Source organism: Neolamprologus multifasciatus, chromosome 14 (genome assembly GCF_963576455.1).
Source record: "Neolamprologus multifasciatus chromosome 14, fNeoMul1.2, whole genome shotgun sequence".
Taxonomy (NCBI): Eukaryota; Metazoa; Chordata; class Actinopteri; order Cichliformes; family Cichlidae; genus Neolamprologus; species Neolamprologus multifasciatus.
Genome location: NC_140452.1, coordinates 34929744 through 34952266, shown reverse-complemented (window position 1 = coordinate 34952266; position 22523 = coordinate 34929744). Strand labels below are relative to the sequence as shown.

The 22523-nt window shown below is 39.8% G+C and overlaps 1 protein-coding gene across 1 annotated transcript in view; it reads right to left on the bottom strand.

Moving 5' to 3' along the window:
• LOC146504504 (solute carrier family 12 member 9) overlaps nucleotides 1–22523 on the bottom strand; it is a 74418-nt gene that overhangs the window by 17690 nt on the left and 34205 nt on the right. The window contains exons 8-9 of the mRNA XM_085184807.1: nucleotides 22406–22488; nucleotides 14557–14681 (exon numbers count right to left, since the gene is read on the bottom strand). Of these exons, the coding sequence (XP_085040933.1) occupies nucleotides 14557–14681; nucleotides 22406–22488 (208 nt within the window). The remainder of the gene's footprint in view (nucleotides 1–14556; nucleotides 14682–22405; nucleotides 22489–22523) is intronic.

The following is a 22523-nucleotide window of genomic DNA, read 5'->3' as shown; positions in this document are numbered from 1 at the left end:
TATGCTAACTGTAGTAATTGTTTACAATTGAATCTGTATAAGCATGCTGTGTTCAGTTGTAAAAGCAAAAAGAAAAAAAAAGAGAGAACAGAACATTAAAAAAGTAATTTTTCATAAACAACAATAAAGAGTGGATCCATCCTTCCCTGTGTCAATGGTTCAGGCTGGTGGGATATTTTCATGGGACACTTTGGGCTCCTTAGTATGAACTGAGCATCATTTAAATGTCACAGCCTACCTGAATGTTGTTGCTGACCATCTCTATCTCTTTATGACCACGGTGTACCATCTTTTGATGGCTGCTTCCAGCAGAATATCACATTTTATCATAAAGCTCAAATCATCTCAAACTTGAAAATAAGATCACTGTATTCAAATACCCTCCACAGTGACCAAATGTCAATCCACAGGAGCACTTTTAGGATGTGGTGGACATCTGCCTGATCCAGTCATACCAAAATGATCCAAAATCTCTCAGGAGTGTGTCCAGTACCTTCTTGAATCTGTGCCATGATAAATTATGGGAGTTCTGAAAGCAAAAGGGGTTCAAACCTGCTACTGGCAAGGTGTAATGACGAGTGTATATGCTGTGAAGTAAAATCTCAGGCCTCAGACTGCTTGATAATTGTTGTGATCTTCTGCTTTGCCTAGTGTATAGTTGTGCTACTTACCATGGATTCTTTAAGTATATATCGTATCAAAGAAGATAAAAACTGGGAAAGAGCCATCTGGAAACTGGACACATTTTTACCACCGCTAAGGGAATCTTTTATACAGCTGCTACGGCCATAAAAGAATTTAATTTGTCTGAGTTTCACTGGAGAATTTCAGTGACACGTGAATTCCCACTTGCTGAGACTTTTGTACTTTCACAGACATGAAATACATGAATGCTTACCAGTTGTTTGGAAAACACTAACATTTAAAGTATGAATTTTAAAGAAATCAACTACACAAAATTTACAGGGAATAAATTGTGCTCCTTAGGGTTTATCACCAAGGTCTTTATGCAACTATCTTAGCTTTTGACATCATAACATTTCATTTCTGCCTCTCATTACTTCGGTTCTGTGTTCCTACCTGATGCTCCAACAGCTTGAGATGCAAATTTCTAACTTGGGGACAATATACTATTATCTGTCCTTGATTATACTACCTTAATTAAGTCAGGTTAAATTACTTGGCTAAGTAAACCTCATAATGAATAATTTTAGAAATTATGCCAACTTAATATCTGCCATAATTTTGCTAAAGTGTTTTTTTAAAGTTTTTTTTTTAACCAAAAGTGATGTCTCATTCTCACTGTTAGACAAACCATAATTAAACATCACAGTCATTCCCTAATGTGTGACTTCACAGCAGCATCAAAACTAATGTGGCGTTAATGCTGTGACAAGATCAATTAAAACAAACAGCACACATAGATAATAGGCTGCTGCTGCTTACTGCTTTAGACCTTTCAGTGTTTGTGTGATCGGGCATAAATTCTTATATGAATGCATGAATGCATAAGGACACATTAGCTGGCTTCCGTCCACAAATACTTGCATGAATTTTTGTGCTAGTTTTAAGTGGAAATGAGTTGGAGGGTCATGGAGTTGGGAACTGCACAGAGGATGGAAATGCTCATATTTTTGGAGGAGCATGTAACTGACCTCAATTTCCCTGCAATAACTGAAGCTGTGCGGATAAACAGCCATTAAAATAGTCCCAGCTGTAATTACACAAAGAAGCTCAAATGACCGGCGGGCTTCCTTCCTGGATTCACTTACAGATTTAAACTCTTTGTAAGAGACAGAAGCAACAACTGCTGAACACAACGATGCAGCGAAGTGCTAAAGTATGGAGAGAAGGGCAGGGGGGTGAGCCCACCAGAAAGTTAAATTAAAAGAGAAGAGAAACACAGAGCTCAACTGAAAGAAGCAGCCATGAGGTAGTCATTAGTCTTTCTGTTGGTCAAGCTGTTAAAGGCAAAGGGGCAAAGGGAAATGTGTGCAAGTCTAAGATTAAAATCCTGAAAGTGAAAACTTTCAAAGCCAAAAATTGCTAAGGCAAAATTTTCTTAGTACTGGCTCAATAATGACAGTTTTTAACTGTGTAACTGAGTCAATAGATCCAGCCTATTTGCCAGAAATACTCGTGACTAGAACACTAGTAACATAAGCCCAACTTATGAGCAGGATTTACAACAGCCGATAAATGACAATTTAAAAAGCAGAAGTAGAACAGATGGAAGAAACATCCTTCAGTTTTGTTCACCAGAAAGAACTTTGCAACTTCTCCGTTGGAAACACTCCAAACAGCTGATCCAGGGGCAGAGGGTAAGCGAGTAAATAAATAACTTGACATAACTAATTTTAGGGAAAGATGTTTATGGTTTTTGTCATGAGGTGCACATCAGGTTGGTGAGAACAGAAATAATGAAACGCTCAACGTCAAACCAGCTGAGTTGCTTAACAAGTTTACTTTTGGCTCCTTAAAATTCAAATTGCTGAACCATTTTTACAAGAAGTTACAAAAACATACTGTAGGAGCCTAGATGCAGTTTGTGGAGTTTATATAACATAATTTGGGTTAATGATTAAAACTATAAAGTTATAGCTTAGAATAGAATAGAATAGAATAATCCTTTAATTGTCCCACAAGGGGAAATTTGGTATAAAAAAAGAAAAAAGGACTCTGTGTTGATACTGCCAACTCGGAGCGGCGCCGGAAGAATCTTGGACTTGCTTAGTGTTGTATTATATTCGAAGTAATACTTACAGGTTAACATATCAGGAATAATGGAATAAGTTTGTAGTTTGATTTCTTGTGCTTAAAACGTATACTTTTATTTTGATAGTCTGGCAGAGACAGGGAGTTAGGCGAGTTCAGAGTGGAGCCACACAGTTTTTTGACCTCTAAATCTCTGCATCCATTTTAACTGAACTTTGTAAGCCTTCAATAATTCTGGATTCAGTTACTGTGTACCTTTTTTTGGACATTTTTGGATAAGAAAAAAAGGGACTAAGTGGAGAGTCGAGCTAAGGCTTCATTCACTGGAAAGCTACACATACTATTCTCAGAAGCATTTAAAAGAGCAATGAAATAACATAGGGAACTGAAACTCACACCGAATTTGATGGATGGCTGGTTAGCAACTGTTTAAGTTACAAAAATGCTGGTTTCATTAGAGCTTAATGACTAACACTTTAGGGAAAGTTAAGTCTCCATTTTGAAGACGAAACAGTAAAACACTTGAACTTGGTGGAGGACGGTATCTTCTTAACCTCTTAAGCCCCAACGCCCCCTGATACGGGGGCAAAAAGCAGGAGATCAGGTAGGCTTGGGGCTTAAGAGGTTAATATTTCAGCTCCCTCCTAGTTTGTTCCCAGTGTTGTACCATACAGGCCTTCTGTCTTCAAACTTTGCTTTTATTTCCTCTTGACCTGATCACTTCAGCATCAGCGTTGCCCACAATTGTCTCATCTAATCCTTCTCTCCATCTCATCGAAGAGTTGGTGTAATTACGATAAAAGCTTGCCCACCCGGTCTGCCTCCCCCCTTTACCATCAGCGACGACGGTCCCCTCGTACAGTCACCTCGCACGCTCCCCTTTCTCCCCGCCTCACTTGTTCTCAAGCAACTGATGTCACTTAGCTGACACAGCAAAATGCCGCCCAAGAGACAAATCCCCAGAGACATTAAGAAATGCAAAATGATGAAGACAGAGAGAGAGAGAGGGAGAGAGGGCCAGGCTTTAGCCAAAAGACATGTCATAATTGAGGAGCAGTGGGGACAGAAATGTTACCCTTCCTCACATACACTCCCAAGGGGAGGCGAGAAGAAGATGCCAGATTCTTTAAGTAAGAGGTCAATGAGTTTGAGACGTTACGTCATGCAGCACCCCAACACTGGCACAACACCAGTGGGGACTGGATTGACCTTAAGAAACCTTAGATCATTTGATATTGGATCAGCCTGGTAAATTGCATCCGCTTCCTCTTAGTGCTTGATATATGAGATACCTGAGCAAAGGTTCAACCAGAAGTCAGAATATTATCTGAAAACTCTTCATGCAATTTAACAAGAGAATCATGGCAGGATAAGTTTTTTGCATCATTATTTTTCTTAAAATCTCTTCTATTTTCTTTGAAGGGAATATAGTATGTCCTGTCCTACTAAGGTTTTTCTCTTCTGCTGTTGAATACCTTCATTAGAAAACACACCATTTTATCTTTTGTCTCTACATGTTCACGATTAGCAAGTCTGAAGTCCTATCACAAAATATTCCCAGTCAATTGCAGCTTGTCATCTTTCATAACCTAATATCACTAGCAAAGGGGAGCCAATGACAATCTCCTGCAAACACTGGACAACACTGGTGTACAAATCTATGATTCAGCTATATTTCATAGCTGAATTTGTTTGTACTCTACAAACACATCTAGAACTTCAGATCAAGCTCTTCTGGTTTTCCTGTCAAATTAAACAATAATAGCATAAGCAGAAAAAATTTAGACCGTAACCTTTTATTTTAAACATATTCCAAAATGCTTTATCTTATCATAAAAATAACTTCTGTCATTGCTGAATACTATCGGCTAATTTACTTGGAAGTATCTCACAGTCTCTATAAACATACAGTTCCAATCGATTATATTACCTCAGTTCTTCTATTAACTGCTTTTAGAAATATAAGCAGCAACTGTAAAAAGGTTAAAAAAAGAGTAAAGAACCAGACAAACAGTATAAATCAGCTCTGCTGCTCTTCCTAACACGCCACACAATTAGCAGTAACAGCTATATTAATTAATGCAATGTGAAGTCCAAACGATCTTTTATGTATAAAACTGTTAAATGAACTTTATACAAAAAGGTCATCCAATACAAGCCCTAGGTGTTGCATTTTAAGACTAAAAAAAAAACAACAACAACCAAGGAATACAGTTGTTCTTCAGAACCAGAAAGGGTGGTCTGTAAATCCTATAGATCTTCTTACTGCCTGCACATTAAGGTCTATGGAATCTTTCAAGAATAGTGAGGTCACCTTTCAGAGAACTGATCGGTCATTAGGTGGTAGGCTTGGTATGTTGATCTCTTAATCCATACATAACCTGCTCCAGAACACAAGTTACCACTGCGATGCACCTCAATAAGATGAAAAACAAGGATTAAAGCTGAAGTCACCTCAACAAGCTCTGAATCCCCCCTCATATTACAGGCCTCTGCCTTTCTGTAAGAAATCCTACACTCTGACATATCTCACAGCAAATCACTATCAGTTTCTGTCCCTGTCGTCCATACTCAGTTCTGAATCAGCAAGTCTTTTGGGTCAGGCTGATATTATGCAGTTTGAATTTGAGTACAGGAAGAGCAGATATCCTAATGTACAGTTTGGTTCCACAGGTTGAAAAGGCCGCCGAGAGAAACTAGTGATGTTGGGCTTGACTTCACAAAGTACGATACAAAGTGACGGTGTTCATGTATGAACCAATATCAGTTTAAAAAACATCTGTAAATCGACTATACTGAATCAGTATCATCACTAACTGAAAGGAAGCATTCAGCAGAGGAGCTCCCCTTAATGTTGTCTGAAAGCGTCTTGATGAGCTTAATTGTGATCACTTTTGAATGAATTTACATAAATTAAATAAGCAACATGGAAGCTGAAATGTGTAACATAAGATCATTTTCTCTCCAGTTAATTCTGACACAAGCTATCCAAGTCATGTGGGAGTCCTGCATGTTTCTGCAATTAGAGAGCAACAGTTATTTGTAAAACAGGAGAGAGCCTTCAAATCATAATGCAATAATGCTTTTGTAAATAGGTAACTGCTATGCAGATGGGTTTCTAGTGCTTGGCTAGACCTGGCTTTGTACTGAAATGAGCATAATGGCGTGAACCAACAACAGGCGGAGGCACCACTTACTATTCCACTGAAGGGGTTTAGAGTCAGAGCCAGAGTGTCACGGCATTATGAAGTGTGATGTGTTCACTTACTGATACTGAAGTGCATTTGAATGGTGATGGGATTCTGTAGCTTTGATAAAAATTGAATGAACTCCAGAGTCGCTGAATATGAATGGCAATTTGCAAAAGGTTATTCACTGTACATTACAGCATCAGCCTTTTATCGAAAATTGGAGCACTTGATAAAACTATACTAACTCAAGATGAAACGGATCAAACTTCAAAGCGTATACCTCAATATATCGTTCGCTGAAGTCTCCCTCGGACAGGATTTTATTTTCAGAGGTGGTGGGGTGTTTCCCTATTACCTGCTTTTGTCTGCAATTTCAATGTCTGAAATTTTACACCCTCTCCACCCAAGGAACAATTACAGGCCGGGTTTCACACAGATTTTCACCAAACTCCCAGGTCCTCTTGCATTTAAAATCCAGCTCGGAAATCCACTTTGCATTTTAAAAATATGATTATACAGCTGCTTACTGATACTGAGTTTCATCAGCCTAGGATAGTATGGGAGCCAAAGTTAAATAAAACCAAGTGACACTAGCAAGACGGTAACATGACTCACAAACCAGCAAATAAACTTTCCACATGTTTGCCGGCAATTGCAAAGTGTTTTAGATATACCTTTCTGAATTACTTTGTCATGGTTTGTGTTTTTTTCCCAGCTGTTTCACCAAGGTTTATGACCAAACATACATTTTTGAATATTTCCTATTGTAGAAACTATTTTTTCTATTAATAAAAAACATGTACTGGGAATTGTGTGTACCATTCGGCCCATATACAGGAAAAAACATGGATGTAGCCATTATGTTACCCACTAGTTTTGGACATTTTGAAGCTTGATCATTAGTGTTTCAGCCGCTGCCATATTGTTGTTTTGAAGCTTGAAGGTACCTTGCACCTTGAAAAGGTGGATGGCTAAGTTAACAGTTAATGCAAGCAAGCTTGAATGGCAAGCTGCATCCATAAACTGCATGTGTGCAAAAATAGACACAGGTTATAAAACATTTTTTAAAGATACCTCACTATCCACAGTAGCAAAAACTATTTTTTGTACCAAGCTGTAAAGATGGAGGTCAGTCGGAATCAACCTCCTTTTGAACGCAGCCTCAAGCAAAACCTAGAAGAACTACAGTGGTTGTTACTTCCATGCTAACTTTGTCTTACTGCTCTTGAGGTTTCCGACTGATTCCCCCCTACATTGGCTCCTCCCCGTGTCTTTTCATATGCCATATATGCCAAGTTAGAATCCATTAATAACAATAACAAGAAGAAGAAGAAGAAGAAGAAGAAGAAGAAGAAGAATCCTTTATTGTCATTATGTAACTGAATTTTATTTGGTAACTCTCGGCACATATCAGAAGAATCCTTCGACCTCAGCTGAGAAACACAAAAAGTGGCAAGGGTTATTTTTTCCAGCCTTCATTTGAAGAAGTTAAACAAGTTTAAACAATTATTTCCACTGGGAGTGTGATAAATGTAACACTGTGCAGGGAACAATGTTCAGGGAAAGAGCTCTTCTTGTGATATATATGGCTATGAAAGTTGATTCAGAGAGCATACTTGAAATTGAGAGTGAAAAACAGCAAATAGTGTTTTTATGCTTTGTGATTGTGTCCCCTGTTACACCTCTGTGGACCCAAATTTAGGATTGATATGTTTATTGATTAGCATTCAAATATCTCAGTGAAGACAGAACAAAGATTTACCACAAAGCAAGAAAGCATGAGACAAGGCTAATCAAAAGGTATTGGCTGAAGCATTTGCTTATTACGCCAACCCTTTTAACAAAAGATCTTTTAGCATGCAGCTCCTGTACACAGGGCTCGAAGCAAATAATAAAATTCAATTCAATTCAATTTCATTTATATAGCGCCAAATCACAACAAATGTCGCCTCAAGGCGCTTCATAGATACAGAGAGAAAAGCCCAACAATCATATGACCCCCTATGAGCAAGCACTTTGGCAACAGTGGGAAGGAAAAACTCCCTTTTAACAGGAAGAAACCTCCGGCAGAACCCGGCTCAGGGAGGGGCGGCCATCTGCTGCGACCGGTTGGGGTGAGAGAAGGCAAACAAAGCAAAAACAAAACAAACAAACAAACAAACAAGAAAAAACACCACCACCTTAGTAAGTAACTACATCAAAGCAAAAGAATCAAGAGGTTTTCAAATGAGACTGAGAATACAATAAAGTTTAAAATATGCCACCAGCTCTGAAATATACAAATCAAAGGCATTACATGGGCACTTCCATTTAAAGTCTGCAATATTTGTTAATTCATTATTGACTTATTAACAATATTTACTCGAGGTTTCTCCTCAATTCCCCTCCTTATTAAATCCTTCCTGTATCATTTCACATGCCATAGAGTTAAATGTTGATTATTTTAAGATACTATTTAACAATTTTATAGCTGAGAAGGGGGTGGCTCTAGCTCAGGATGTAGAGCAGGTCATCAGCTGATTGGAAGGTTGGTGGTTCGATCCCTGGCTCTCCCCCAGTCTGCATGCCAAATATCCTTGGGCAAGATACTAATCCCCACTGGCTCTCCGATGCATCCATCAGACTATGAATGTTCATGAGTGTTCGTTTGAAAGCACTGACAAGTATAGAAAACGGTGCTTGTGTGAATGGGGCGTGTTGTACAAAGCGCTTTGAGTACTCCAGGAGATTAGAAAAGCGCTACATAAGAATCTGTCCATTTACCATTTACTTTTCATGTCTCCTTTAAAACTGACAGTGTTCCTTTTCTGTAACACCTGAAATGTAGTTTAACCACAAATGGTTGCCATAGAATTTAAGGGCAAACAGTAGAAGGTTAGTACAGGTCAGCTTTCAACACAATAAATTAAATTAAAAACAGACTAAAATTTGGCAGATATCTTGTAATTTGCTGAAGGCTGACAGCAGCCACCCTGTCTCTTTCTAACAGTGATACCTGCAGCATGCAGGGGTTAGCCTGCTAACTTTAATGTAATTAACTTACACACTTTTTTCTGATACAGATTTATAACATAAAACATATAGATCTACTTCAAATTATGCTTTATTCTCGTACAATAAACTGAATTTTGTAAGGCAACTTTATATTGGACCATCACCAAGTCAGATCCCTCCATTAACAGATAATGACTCTCTAACAACCTATTTTTTCTCATTCATCCAGACCTTCCATCTGGATTTTTACACTACCCCAATCTCATTTAATAACACAGGCTGACTCATATTTGGACAAAGGACTGACCCAGCTTTTGTCTTTGGAGCTGATGGCTTGTCAATTTACACGTTATTACAAAGACGATTAAAGAGAACACAGTTGTAATTTGGGCATCACATGGCAACAAGCTGGTAAAAGTTTGTTTTTGTCTAACTGAAGGTCACTGCATCTGTGAGTTCTATGCCTTCCATAAACACCCTTTGGCATCAATGCAGAGCACACAGTCGAGTCCTGATTCTTGGCCAGTGACCCTACCATACAGTGTGTGTGTGTGTTTTACATGCACATGTGTTCATGCGCGTTTAAGCCACTAGTCCAAGTGGCTGGTGCCTGTGCAGCATCAGCAGCAGGACCACTCCACGCAGCTGGGGCCATTGCTGATAAAGCTGCGGCCAACACAAGCCTCTTCCCACAAAAACGCATAAATAAAGATAAAGCTTCAGACACACACCAATAAAGGGGAATGCAAGCAAGCGCACACATGCACTCACACATCAGTGATCAGAAAAAACAAAAAAACAAAACAGAAAGCGTGATGGGGATGTCAGAAAAACACCCAGGCTCTAAAATTGCATACCTTAACTCTCTCTGTGCAGACACATGCACGCGCGCACACATATAGACACACACACACACACACACACACACACACACTTAACAAGCAGGCATCTTTTCCACTACATCATAATTGCAGCCCTCTTCCCTCCCCTACGCAACAGCAAATTTAAGGGAAAGGGAAATATTTCTGCTAAATTAGTTATGCTAATTACACAGTAGTTCTCAGGGGGAGAGACAGCGCTAAATGGCTTTTAATTCTTTTCGCCTGGAAAGAGATGTGGGAGAGAGCCAGACAGAGAGCACAGAGAGAGAGAGCACAGAGAAAGACAAAAAAAAATTGAACGAATAAACACATAAACAACTGGCGTTCAAATTTGCCCAGTGACACAGCAACAGTGAACTAACAGAATTAACAGCGAGGGGGAGGCGGGGGGGGCACACATCATCTTATCAGCTCCGGAGGCCTTGGTCCCCTCGGCCGACAGAGAGGGGATAGTGGGAAAAGTTTTGAGGCTAACTTTGTGTCCTGTAGCCTTTGCCAGCGGTCACATAGTGATAACGAGGCATGAGCAGATAGTACACAGCACTCTACATGGAGGGCACCAGAGGAAACACTTGGTGAGTGTGGCACACTCAAAGCTACTTATTCTCTCACACTCACTTTTGAGCAACCCGTTGTTCACTAAAGTATACAGTGTGTACTGGTGTCCACAGTGCACTCCTGTGGCAGTTAGCCATTGCTAATTTGAAAGAATACCGATGAAGGAATCGCAGCTTTGAAACATTTCCGCCAAATTACAAAGTGAAAACTTTCCCCCATAGAAGACGTGCTTTTGAGTGAATTTCCAAAGCTTCAGTAGCTTTTGCTGGAGCTTATTCAGACCTCTGTAGTAAGGCTATTACCAAAATAAAGAGGACATCAGCTCCATTTTAACAGAGTTTCACTGACCTCTAAGTATCCTACAGAATATAAACCTCAAATGGCCTCAGATCACGCTACATTTCTGACAGTCTGTCATGTTTATGCACAGACTCACACTCTTAGATCCTCCAATGCTGAACTGTTGGTCGTGCAGCAGTTTCCAGAGATAAAAAGAGGAAGTAGCTTTTTTTAATCTTTCTGGAATATAGCCAAACTTAAAATATTGGGGAAGCAAACTTGAATGATACTTACAAGAAGCTATCAAAGGTGCATTTTTAACTGATGTTCTTACTAAGTCGCGATTACCAAGTCTAAGAGGAGGAGCTTCAGCTAGCTTCAGTGAGCAGACAGCTACAGAGCAGATGCACAGTTTCTTCATCAGTATCAGATCAGCCTTCTGTTATTTCTCTGCATTTTTCTGCTTCTGTCTCTCTTTCGCTTCATGTCTCTGTTTCTCAGGGTTTCTGTTTATGTACATTTTATATAAAATCTTTGTTTGGATTTCTTGCCTTTTTTCATGTTAATATGCTTTTATATCCGTGAAGCTTTCTAAAACCTTTCTGTGCCATACTGACTTCATTTGACTCATCAGGTAATATTCAGAAATGGGGATTTCAGATTGAGATTTTTAAAAACAGCTGAGTTATAGTGATGGGATTTCCGGCTCTTTTTAGAGATCCGGCTCTTTTGGCTCGGCTCACTAAAAAGAGCCAGCTCTTTCGGCTCCGAACCGGCTCTTCAGGTTGTTTTGTTGCTTTAATTAATTTATCATTAATTATGCAGAAAAGGAATTACTAATGTAAAAAAAGTGGTTTTATTTATATATGTTTATATATGGCCCCTAGAGACAAAGCACGTACAAACTCCAAAACACATTTCTAGCGTTAACTGAACTTCCAAAACCGAGCTACCCAGATCACTTAAATTACACAATTGAAAGCATGTGTGTATTGTTTGTGTATTTATAGACAAGTACTCATATTTATTCAAATAATTAAAAAAAAAAAGTTCATTTACCTGTTACTACCACACACCAAATCCGGTTGTTGATACTTCCTGGCTTGTGTAACCACTAGGTAACAAAAGCTCAACACTGCACCCTAGCATCCTGGAGCACTTCTGTTGTCTTTTATACGTGATTCTGAGTTTGTACGTGTTTTGGAGTTTGTACGTGCTTCTGAGTTTATACGTGCTTTGTCTCTAAGGGCCACCATAAATATACTTTATTTATTCACTCCACATAAAATGTAATAAATAAATCATATAATACAAAAAACAACTATTTACATTTTAACTTTTAACTGTTTAAATTTTCAGCTTTTTCCTTTTAAACAAATTTAACGTGAAACAACACAAAACACTGCAAACCACAACACAATTAAATATAAATTAAAATATTAAAACAAAAAGAAGATGCACATTCTCTGTCATATGGGCCTGCATGAATAAACTTTCTGAATCCTTTATCATCTGCAACTGAAAATAGTGGATGATTACTATACCTTTCTAATGTGACGTTGTCCCTCACTCTCTTTCTCTCTGGCTCTGTTCCTGTGCTACTGCGAGTGTAACTAACGCCCCTCCCCCCTCTGCCCAGCGCAAAGTACAGGCCTCGCGTGCGGAGTTTAGCGGAAAAACGGGCGAGAGAGAGGGTGAGAGAAAGAAGAAAAAAAACCTCACGCCGGCTCGCGTCGTTCACTTCAAAGAGTCGGCTCTAAGAGCCATTTCGTTCGCGAACGACCCATCACTACTGAGTTAATCTGCTAAATGGGAAACTGTCAAGTATGAACACATTGGATGGAGGTCAAACACGTTACTAAAGACACTTGCTATCTGTCTATATTTCTGCTGCTTCTTTGTAGTTATCTGAGACCTACAGAAAAATCATCAACATGCAGGCAAATAAAATCTTCTCTCACAGACACGGTCTGTTAATTCTGCACTTTAAGGGCCAGGACAGCAGTCTATTCAAAGCAGTTATGAACACATTCTTAGGTATTTTATAGATATGGACTTATTCTGTTGTGATTGCAGTAAATACACATTGTACGCACGCAAGAAAAAGCTGGAAAAAAACATGCCACATGCCTCTAAACAATATCACCAGAGGGATTCCTCACATATCAGTTTTTTGTATTAGTATTTGGCAACTCTGTTAAGTAAAAATTTATTTCTATTTTATTGATCAGTTTATTTGTGAAAAATCCCCATGCAATTATTTTGTTAACTAGCCAGCTTCTAGCTAGCTTATACCCCTGATAAAGTCTGTGGCAATCCTTACAGCTCAGCTGTCTCCCTAGAGGATGTTGTACTATAGTCGGACACACTCAAACACCAACATCATGGACAACAGCTGGCGATGATTATATCTCTGCTGCTTTAGAGATACAAGATTTAATGCAAGCTGCAGGGTCGAACAAACAAGAGCTTCAGTAAGTGAAAGCCCGCTTCATTTGTTGCTACGCCACGTGAACCAATACTGCAAAACAGAACAACAATTAGCATAGCTGCTGTTATTGCAATGCAGTACAATGGAGTTGGGAGTTCATCCACAGGACAGACAGACTCACTGAAGGGGCACCTAATGATATTTCTCTGTTATTTTCCCAGGCATCGCTTCATCTTCGACCTTCACCGAGTCCCGATCAATAGTTCTATTGCGAATAAATGGTTCCATTCAATATCGAAAATAGAAGCAGCTGTTGTTGAAGAACATCATCTTACAAGTGCTCTCCTTCTGTGTGAATGTCCTTAAGTGACGAATTCAATGCCTAAACTGCTCTCCAGGAGTATAATTGTGGTGCTCAGCTCCAATATGCAGCCATCAGTTTAATCCACTCATATTGTGCACCTAAATGTTCAGAGAACAGCTGAATAAATCCCACTGCGCCCAGATCCAATATTACAAGAATTACTTATCAACCTCTTTGTTTTTCCTCACATACAGTATATGTTTGACGTTTGCTGCTGTATCCCAATTTCGGCTTCACTTGACTGATGTGTCCTTGATATGGGCAGAAGTGTTCTAACATGTCTTCCGCCTCATTTTCAACTATCACTGCGGAGGAATATATAACGGCAAATGCAGCGCTGGAGGCAATCTGTCACAACAATAAAGCGATGTGTGGTTTTTTAAACAGTTCCATTTCCCCCATAACAAATAAAAACAGTGGCAGTTAACACGTTGGAAATGTATTTCACAGCCAGCGGAGAAAGTATGAATCTTTAAAACAAAAAACAAAAAAAACACAATAATACAGGTTATTGGATTTTCCAAGAGATTTTTTGTGTGACACCATCAACACCTCACAAAGAAAATATGAAATGAGTCATAAAAAGTTGCAGATCGAATCAAATGCCTGGCTGTGTCATGATGTCATTGAGACACACACACACACACACACACACAGAGTTGTGCTACTGTTATGTGAGAATGGTTTCCAGGAGCTTTTATAAATCAGAATCACTGCAAGCATCCTAGGAATACAAACACAGCACACACACACTCTCTCTCTCTCTCTCTCACACACACACACACACACCACAAACATTGTAAATTTAAATCTCTAAGCATCTCCACACGCTGTAGCTTGAGCATCCAGTTCAGGCTGCGCCTCCACAAAAACAAACAGTTTTATTGTCAGTCCCTGTCCAATATGGGGCTATAAGCAGTGGCCAGTTTTATGTCTTTTAATTAGTACACCGTCACTATAGCAGCATTCAGCTGGCAAACAACCACCTCCAAATACACATATACATAAACAATAGCAGAGGGAAAAAAATACAATGGGGAGCGCAGTGTGCTCAGTGAGTCAGGAAAAAGTGATGGAGAACATGTGCAAGAAAGCCATAAGCCTTTATAATGGCACAGAATCTCTGTCTACATGTGTGTGTACCTGAAATTAGGTGCCGAGGCCCATTCTAGGGCGAGGCAAGCCAAGTCCACAGCAGCGTACACCAGCAGGAAGAAAATGGTCACAATGCTGGCGATGGTGTTGAGCTTCCCTGAAAACAGGACCAGCTAGAATGACCGAAACAAAGAAGCAGGGAAAGAAGGGGGGAAGACAAACAGAGAAGAGATTAGCATTTAGAGCAATACTACATTCTACAGTCAGAACAGTGCATTTTAATTCTTTTTTTATGACTTTTTTTTCTCCAGCGCCTAACAACTTTTCACTTCCAAAAATCTAAAATATGAAGTTAAAGCCATATCAGCTGCTCTGATACATCTGAGCTTCGTTTGCCTCTTAGCTGGATATTTTCCAAAAATATAAAATAACCAAAAATAAATATATAAAATAATAATACCAGCAATCAGAGAACTGTTGGAGCTAAAACGTCTCAGAGGCTTTAAAGTGAGGTCTTAACAAGGGCAGAGGTTCCATACATTTTCAAGCCAAGGATCCCTAGATAATTGAGTTTTGGTCCCAAGAAACCTTTTTGCTGTGAGATATGATTATCTGGCTCCACTGTGGCAAAGAGGTGACATAAAGGATAGATTAGACTAGCATCTAGGGAGCAAGACACCGTTAAACTAAACTGTTCTACATTTTTCTGGGGATCTTGGAAGGACCACAGGTGGTCATCTGGCTCCACTTTGGGAGCCACTTACTGAGGCTAATGTTGAGTTTTAATTAAGATGGCATCAAGCCTGCTGTTCAGACAGGCAGCTATGCTAGCTATGGCAGCTACGTGACAAAACAGCCACATCCGCTTGCACTTTATATTCTCAGTGGCCGATTCGGGAGGAGAGCCGTACATCTAATAATAATGACAGCACATAGATGTCTGAGACTCACCCTTTCTTACAGAGGTGCACTAGTTGACTTCTAATGGAGCAGGGAAATGATGACCTCATTATAAGCCCTGCTCCCTGCCATGTTCCCTGATATCAGAATGTGTGAACAAGGCTCTATGCAATTCACTGCGAGTAATGTTTGGACGGGGAAGTCACGAATAAAGACAGTAAAAGCTTCGACTGTTTCACCTGACAACAGTTTACTTAGCATAATAAATTACAATGACATAGCTTAATGTTTGGACTAGAAATGGTCGTTTTGGATACAGGAGTATTAGACTGTTGCTGCATATGCATCTTCTTTTAAATATATATTTCTCCCTCGTTTTACCAGTACCTTGTAATGAACCTAGAATTAACACACTACTATTAAGCTGTGAAAGAAAAAACATTATTTTTTGAATGACTGTCACATGTCATCTCTGTGTTAGATGTGATGATGTAGAATATCCCGGACAACTTATGAACGCTCATTTAGACATTTGTTAGCCATCTTATTCCCTAAAACACAAAAGCCAAAAATGGGGTATTTACATATTTATTAAATGGTGGAAAATAAAATGTGAAAATGCCTAAAGCAGTCATAATTTCAGGCATCTAACCAAAAATTAATTTAAAAAGAAAAACCTACATTTAGACCAGAAATGCAAAAGGCTAAGTTATATGCACAAAGCTACAGCACAATTTGAATTTTATACCAAATTATGTTGTTCTTGACTTTGGGCCACGAGCTGCTAAGAGTAAATGTTAAAATGTGTCAATTATAAGACTAATACTCACTTTACTTGCTTGTCTCAAACTACAAGTTGCTAAATGTGCCACTAAATGCTGATAGCAAAGTTTAAGATCAGAAATTCAAATCATTATTAAATTATAAGTAGCTAAAAGTTTCACAGACAACTGTGCTAAACTGAAAACTCAATTCTGAGGGTTTCCTGCTCTTTCTGTAAATGCTTCAAACTTTTTATTCACTTAAATTCAGTTTTAGTTATAAAGAGAATTTTTTCAACAACCACCTTACAGCAGTATATATTGCAAGCTAAGCACTCTACAGTATTAGAAAGAAGACTCCAAAATGAAGTGATCTCCTTTTAGCAGCCCTTGGCATGAGTGGGAAAGAAAAACGCCCTTTTAATAGGAAGAAACCTTTTGCAGAACCAGGGTCTGCGACGGCAACTGGGGCAGTGAAGCATTGAGCAACAGGAGTGGGGGGGGGCAAACAATCTGAGCCTTTAGTAGCACAGCTACGGAGTGGTTCAGGTTCTGGCTCATATTCTACTTTGAGACTCTTAAGATGGAAACTACTTGTCCATTTCTTTATTTTATTATTTGCAACAACATGTAAGACATCAAAACTATAAAATAACACTCAATGTGTGACATTTATTTAATTTATTCTATGTTGCACTTCATGGTTGTAAATATCAACTGTATCCACATCCAAGAGAATATTACAAGCAGATATCTCAGATGTATTTGACATGAAACTACACTTTAAAAATAAACACACATGATCACCCCCCCCCCCCCCCCTCAGCTCAACTATCATTCATTTGAACAAAACTCTAATGTCACAGTAATACATGTGTGCTACTTTCACAACACCATCACACAAACCATAGCTTAGCTGTTCATTCAGTGTGTAAATTACACTCATTTGCAACAATCTCTGTTGAATTGTGGTGCGAACACGACTAAATTGTCAGAAATGGATATCTTCCCCACTGCTACCTTCCGTTCCTCAAGCACCTCACCTTCACTTTGGTGGAGGAGCAGCACACGTAAATCTTTCAGGTAAAGACCGTCATTAGCTCTTCTGTGCCGAATGAAACATTTCCTGCAGTTGTTTCATCATCATGGAGTGAGCTTTTTATACGTGTTTGTGAGCTGCAGGAGCTGATTGCACAGACCAAGGAGGTAACTGCTGTACTGTACAAACACAGAACACCGCCTCTCTCTCTCCTTTTATTGTGTGTTTTATGATTTGCTACTGAGAAACTTCTCCAGAGTTGGGGAACATATTCATGAGCTCAAGGATATATCATTGGTATGTATGGAGGGGAGATAGCAGCCACCATAAGGCAGATGTACACCGAGGAAGAGAGAGGGGGGGAGAAAATGTAACGGTGGGGAGTTGAAATTAATGATGTCACATTATTGACAGGCGGGGAGAACAGGTCACCAGATGCACCGAGGGAGCAGTGAGGCTGGAGAAGTGGGGGAAGACAAAGAAGAGAGAGGAAGACAAGTGAAAAAGAGAAAGTGTGTGAGGGAGCACTGCTGACCTCTGACAGTCAAAGTCAGTGGGTGTCTCTTCAGTGCACCCGTGGGAGCTGGCTCTACCAGAGCATTAATTAGCCATTAACTCAGACACAGGCCTGCATGTACAACCGCTCTGACAGCACACCAACTGAGTGTGAATGAGTTGCGTTTGTGTGTGCATACACACACCATCCCGCTATTATGCGCTGATTTAAAAGACTGTTTTTACTGGAGAGCAGTGTGCATTAATTGCCACACAGGTCCTTGCAGTGTAAGGGCTCACACACATGTTTTTATTAAATAAAAAGAATAAAGTGGAAAAAGCTGAATAATGCTTTTTACTACAGAACTGTGCTTTTCCAGACATGGCTAAGTATTACAGGTAACAATCATACAGCACATTCTAGAGTGTGTATTTGAGTTCAGATGCAGAAAGCCGGGTCCATCAGTTAGGACAGAGACAATTCGGTACAACACCACAGTGAATTTGAACTAAAACAATCAAGAATTAAAGACTTTCACCTTTCATTCAAGAGGGTTATAAAAGAACTTGACTATGAAGACATGTACAATTTATTATATTAGTATTTATAAAACGTAAATACAGACTAGAATGTCAAATGATTGGACCGGTACTGGTCCCAAACTCTGGAGTTTCCTTGTGTGTAAGGTAACCAGGGAGCAAAGTATAACTGACATCAGTCAAACTGTGCATCAAAAATAAAGACATCACAGAGGCAAGGAGGCAATGTTCCTCTACACCAACAAAGAGGAAAGATGTTTGTTGTACAGAGCTCTGCTTTCTCCTATCGTCTGTTAAAGACTCAAACAACTGTTTTATGATAACACGGATTCCATCAGCAGTCATTTCAGATTAAATTTGCATCCATGTCCATAACATAGCCCCCCTCACCTCTTATATCCAACTCAAGATTCACGATTACCGGCTGGAGAACACCTGGTGGCTCGACAGGTCTGTATCCATCTGAATTGTTCCAGTGAGCTGACTGAAGTGACCTGTTGTCAGGTTTCTCTACCATCAGGGTTGTGACTGGCAAATTGGTTTGCTTTCAGAGGCAGCCACTGCCACTGCGGTTGGTTTTCTGCCTACGAGTCATCAAAAATGTTCACATCTGTCAAGATTTTAGATTCCACTGAGATTATTTGAAACCAAACGCCTGGCCTGTAGGACAAGCCTAAAACTTAGGCCTAAAACTGTGGTCAAACATTAACAAACATCACCGGCAGTGTAAAAATGACTAGTCAAGCATCAACAGTGATGAAAGCTGGATCTGAATCCCACAACAACAATTTAAGTTGTCCCAACAACACATCAGTGCCCGATTAGTGCTGGATAGTAGAATCAAAACTATGGATCAGCTTGGGCGTACTGTTATAGCCAGAGCGTTCCACACAACCATGTTGGTTGACATATGACAAATGCTGGTTGAAGAGTGGGACGCCATCACACAGCAGTGTGTGACAAAGTTGATGACCAGCATAAGGAGGAAGTGCCAGGCTGTTGCGGCTTTGTCTGGTTCATCTTGTTTTGTTTTTGTCAAGTTTATTGACGTCCTTTGGAAGTGACATACATACCATTTATTTTTCTTGGGTTGCAGCCTATATTTTCAGATCACCATCCAACCCTATGCTCTTCAATCTTCTCTTTAACCATTTATACTTTTGTCTCCCTGCATTCCCCGACCATTTCTCCTTTACTTAGAAGTCCAATAAAAATCAAAGCAAGGCCCCTGCCTCCCTCTTCCCTCCTCCTTCCTTTTCAATCCTGCAGCACATGAGAGTTTAAGGCAAGATTACAATCAGACTTTTGTCATCAGTGAATCATTCAAATGGTGGAGGAAGAGGCAGAGAGAAAGAGGACAGGAGTCAATGATTTCTGATGATGGCAGCAGCGGCGACGCAGCTAACGATTTCCATCTAATTGCTCCTCCTCCGCTCCTGGTGAGTGCCGGAGATGAAGAGAAGGGGACGAGAGGGGGACAGCGAGTGAGAAAAAGAGAGGGCGCAAATAATGACAAGCCATTCAGCCTTTAACACTCACCTCTGATAATGATGGTTTAGTCAGGCCTATTTGCTCCTAAGATCCTCCGCCTGCTCTTCATCTCTATCCCCACCCTCCTCTCCTCTGCCAATATTTTCTCCTGGTCTAAATTGGCTTCTTTCCTCCACTTAGGTGACACAATAGAAGAGAAAAACACTATGTGCTGTCTTTTGGTCAGAGTGGGAAAAAAGTGCCAGTTTTTTCCATTCAGCTGCTCTGATATTGTTCAGTCTTGTTCGGTTTGCGCTGCCTCTATACTTTAATCACCTACACACCAGGTTGTTGCTAGTAATGAACCCAGATGGGAAGTGAATCGATTAGATGATAAGTTACTCTTGTTTAGTTATAATTTTGCTTGTCAAAAATGCTTCTGAATGGTTTCCACCTCCCTATTTTTATTCCTGGACAGTTCTAAATAGTTTGTGTATTTTATACTGTGAAGCTGAAGGCTTAAAGGAATTGAATGGATTAAGTTGTATAATGTTAATTCCACTTAAAGGTTTTGAATTCATTTGACAGCCTTTTACACCTGATTATCTTGATTAACTTGAACTAAACATCTGCTTATTAACAAAGCCCTAAAAAGCACACTTCCACGCTATTGGTATGATATTGGTGCGTGCGGTAAGAATTAACCGCAAAGACTCAATGTGAGCCCCATCAGGCTGAAGAAAGGTTCATCCATGCAGTCATAGATTGGTCCAAGTGTGAAGAAAGACAAAATGTAACAGCAGCCACCACCTGCCACCTGTTTGTCAGCTGCACTTTGAGCTTCGTATTGTAGTCTCCTGAGTAACCGTGTCTGAAATAGCTTTTATGTTTCAGCATAAAGAAATAAGTATGCATGTTACAACATACTAATGTGGTTGTGTTTTATTTACAACTGTGGCACTATAAGTGCAGTGAGTTGTTGGTTTGAAGACTAACACCATGCTAATGATAGTAGAAAGGAAAGTGACGAGGGGGGGCTGTATTGACAGATCGACAGATGGGCTCAATGTGCGATGGTGAAGAGAGAGTGAAGGTGAATCTGTCCATTTAACAGTTGATCTACATTCCTCCCCTCACCACTCCCTTAGAGACAGGACGATGAGCTCGGCCATTTAGGAGAAGCTCAGAGTGGAGACGTTATCCTCCGCACTGAAAGGAGGGGGTTCGAGCGGTTCAGGCATTTGACTAGGTTGCCTCCTTTGTCCTTCCTATGCAAGGTGTTTCAGGCATGTCCAACTGGGAGGAGGCCCAGGGGCAGACCCTCCCACTGGAGGGACTACATCTTTTTCGCTAGCTCCCTCAAAAGAGCTGAGGGAGGAAAGCTCTCTGCCTCTCTGCTTAGACTTGTGCTCCCTGATCCAGAAAAGTGGCAAAAAAATGAGCAAACAGAGGGATAGATGTTCTTCCTAGATTGGAGAAATGAAGTGAGAAGTCTGAAGCCTGACCTTTTGGCTCACAGGGATTACATTTACATCCACTGGCCTCCCGATTTGAAACAGCCACCATTGTAACAAAATACTGTATATATGACAGAAAAATAAAGAAACACATAATGGGTCCACTTTAATCTAAAGGGACATAAATGCCTGCAGCAATTATGAATAACATTATAAACTGTCAGATATCTGACAGATTCTGCCTCTGTGGTAGCAGTCTGTAACCATGTTACAAAAGTGAGATGCACTTCATCTTGATCCATTTTCCCTCCAGCTGATATCCTCTGCAAATCCCACAGCCTGTCTGTCTGTCTCTCTATTTATTTATATCTCTTTGTCTATCAAAAATTTTAAAGTGTTATTAATAAAAGACGGGGAAGGAACGGAAATTTCAGCATCCTCACCTACCAATCAGCACAGTAAAACTACTTAAAGTAAGTAAGTTGTGCTTTTTTGGAAAATTCACTGAACGCTATTAAACCAAAGAGACTTTAGTGATGCAGAAGCACGCCTTTGGAACGCATTAGTCGACAGAATAACTGACTTCAGGTGCCATTTGTTTAATGCAAATGCACAAATTTAAGCAGCACTATGACAGGTGTGCGTGGATGCAGATTGAGCAGTGATAGAAAAAAAAAGACATCAAACTGCTCAGGCTGAACTGGTGAATGAATACGTTTAGTTTGAAGGGAGAGAGGACTTTCTGATCTTCTTGCCTGAGGAAAGTTTCTTTGAAAAACACTGAACAATCCAAACAACAGGAATTCCCGATGATTTTGTCCCTCTGCCTTGCCAACCTTGCATTAATTATACAGAAATAATATTGGCTTGTTTGAAGGTTCTCTACCTTCCTTATGTACTGAGGATTTTATCTCCCGTAGAAGAATGTTACTGATGTCAGTGAAATATTGAAAGCCAAGTCTAAGGCTAGTGTTGTCTTATTTGGACGTTTGATCACTGAAGCTCTTATTTTTGACACAGCATTTCTTTGCTTTTAATTTTGCTATTCAAAACACGTTTCCTCATTTGGATTTGTACAAAACATGAAGCTGACGGGACAAACTCTAACATTAGACTCTTTTCTCCTCAGCCCACACTGATTACAAAACATTTACTTACAGTTATTTAGCAGTACTGCTTGACGTGATATAAAGTTGCACTTATCTGCTGATACTGATTTGCTTATCACTACTAACCTGCACTAGGAACCAGGAGATCAGCACTGAGACCCAGGGGTTGCCACTGCGAGATGTCTTCTTAGCCAGCCACAGCGCCTTACCTGCAGACGTGAGAAAAAAAACAAAACAATAAAGA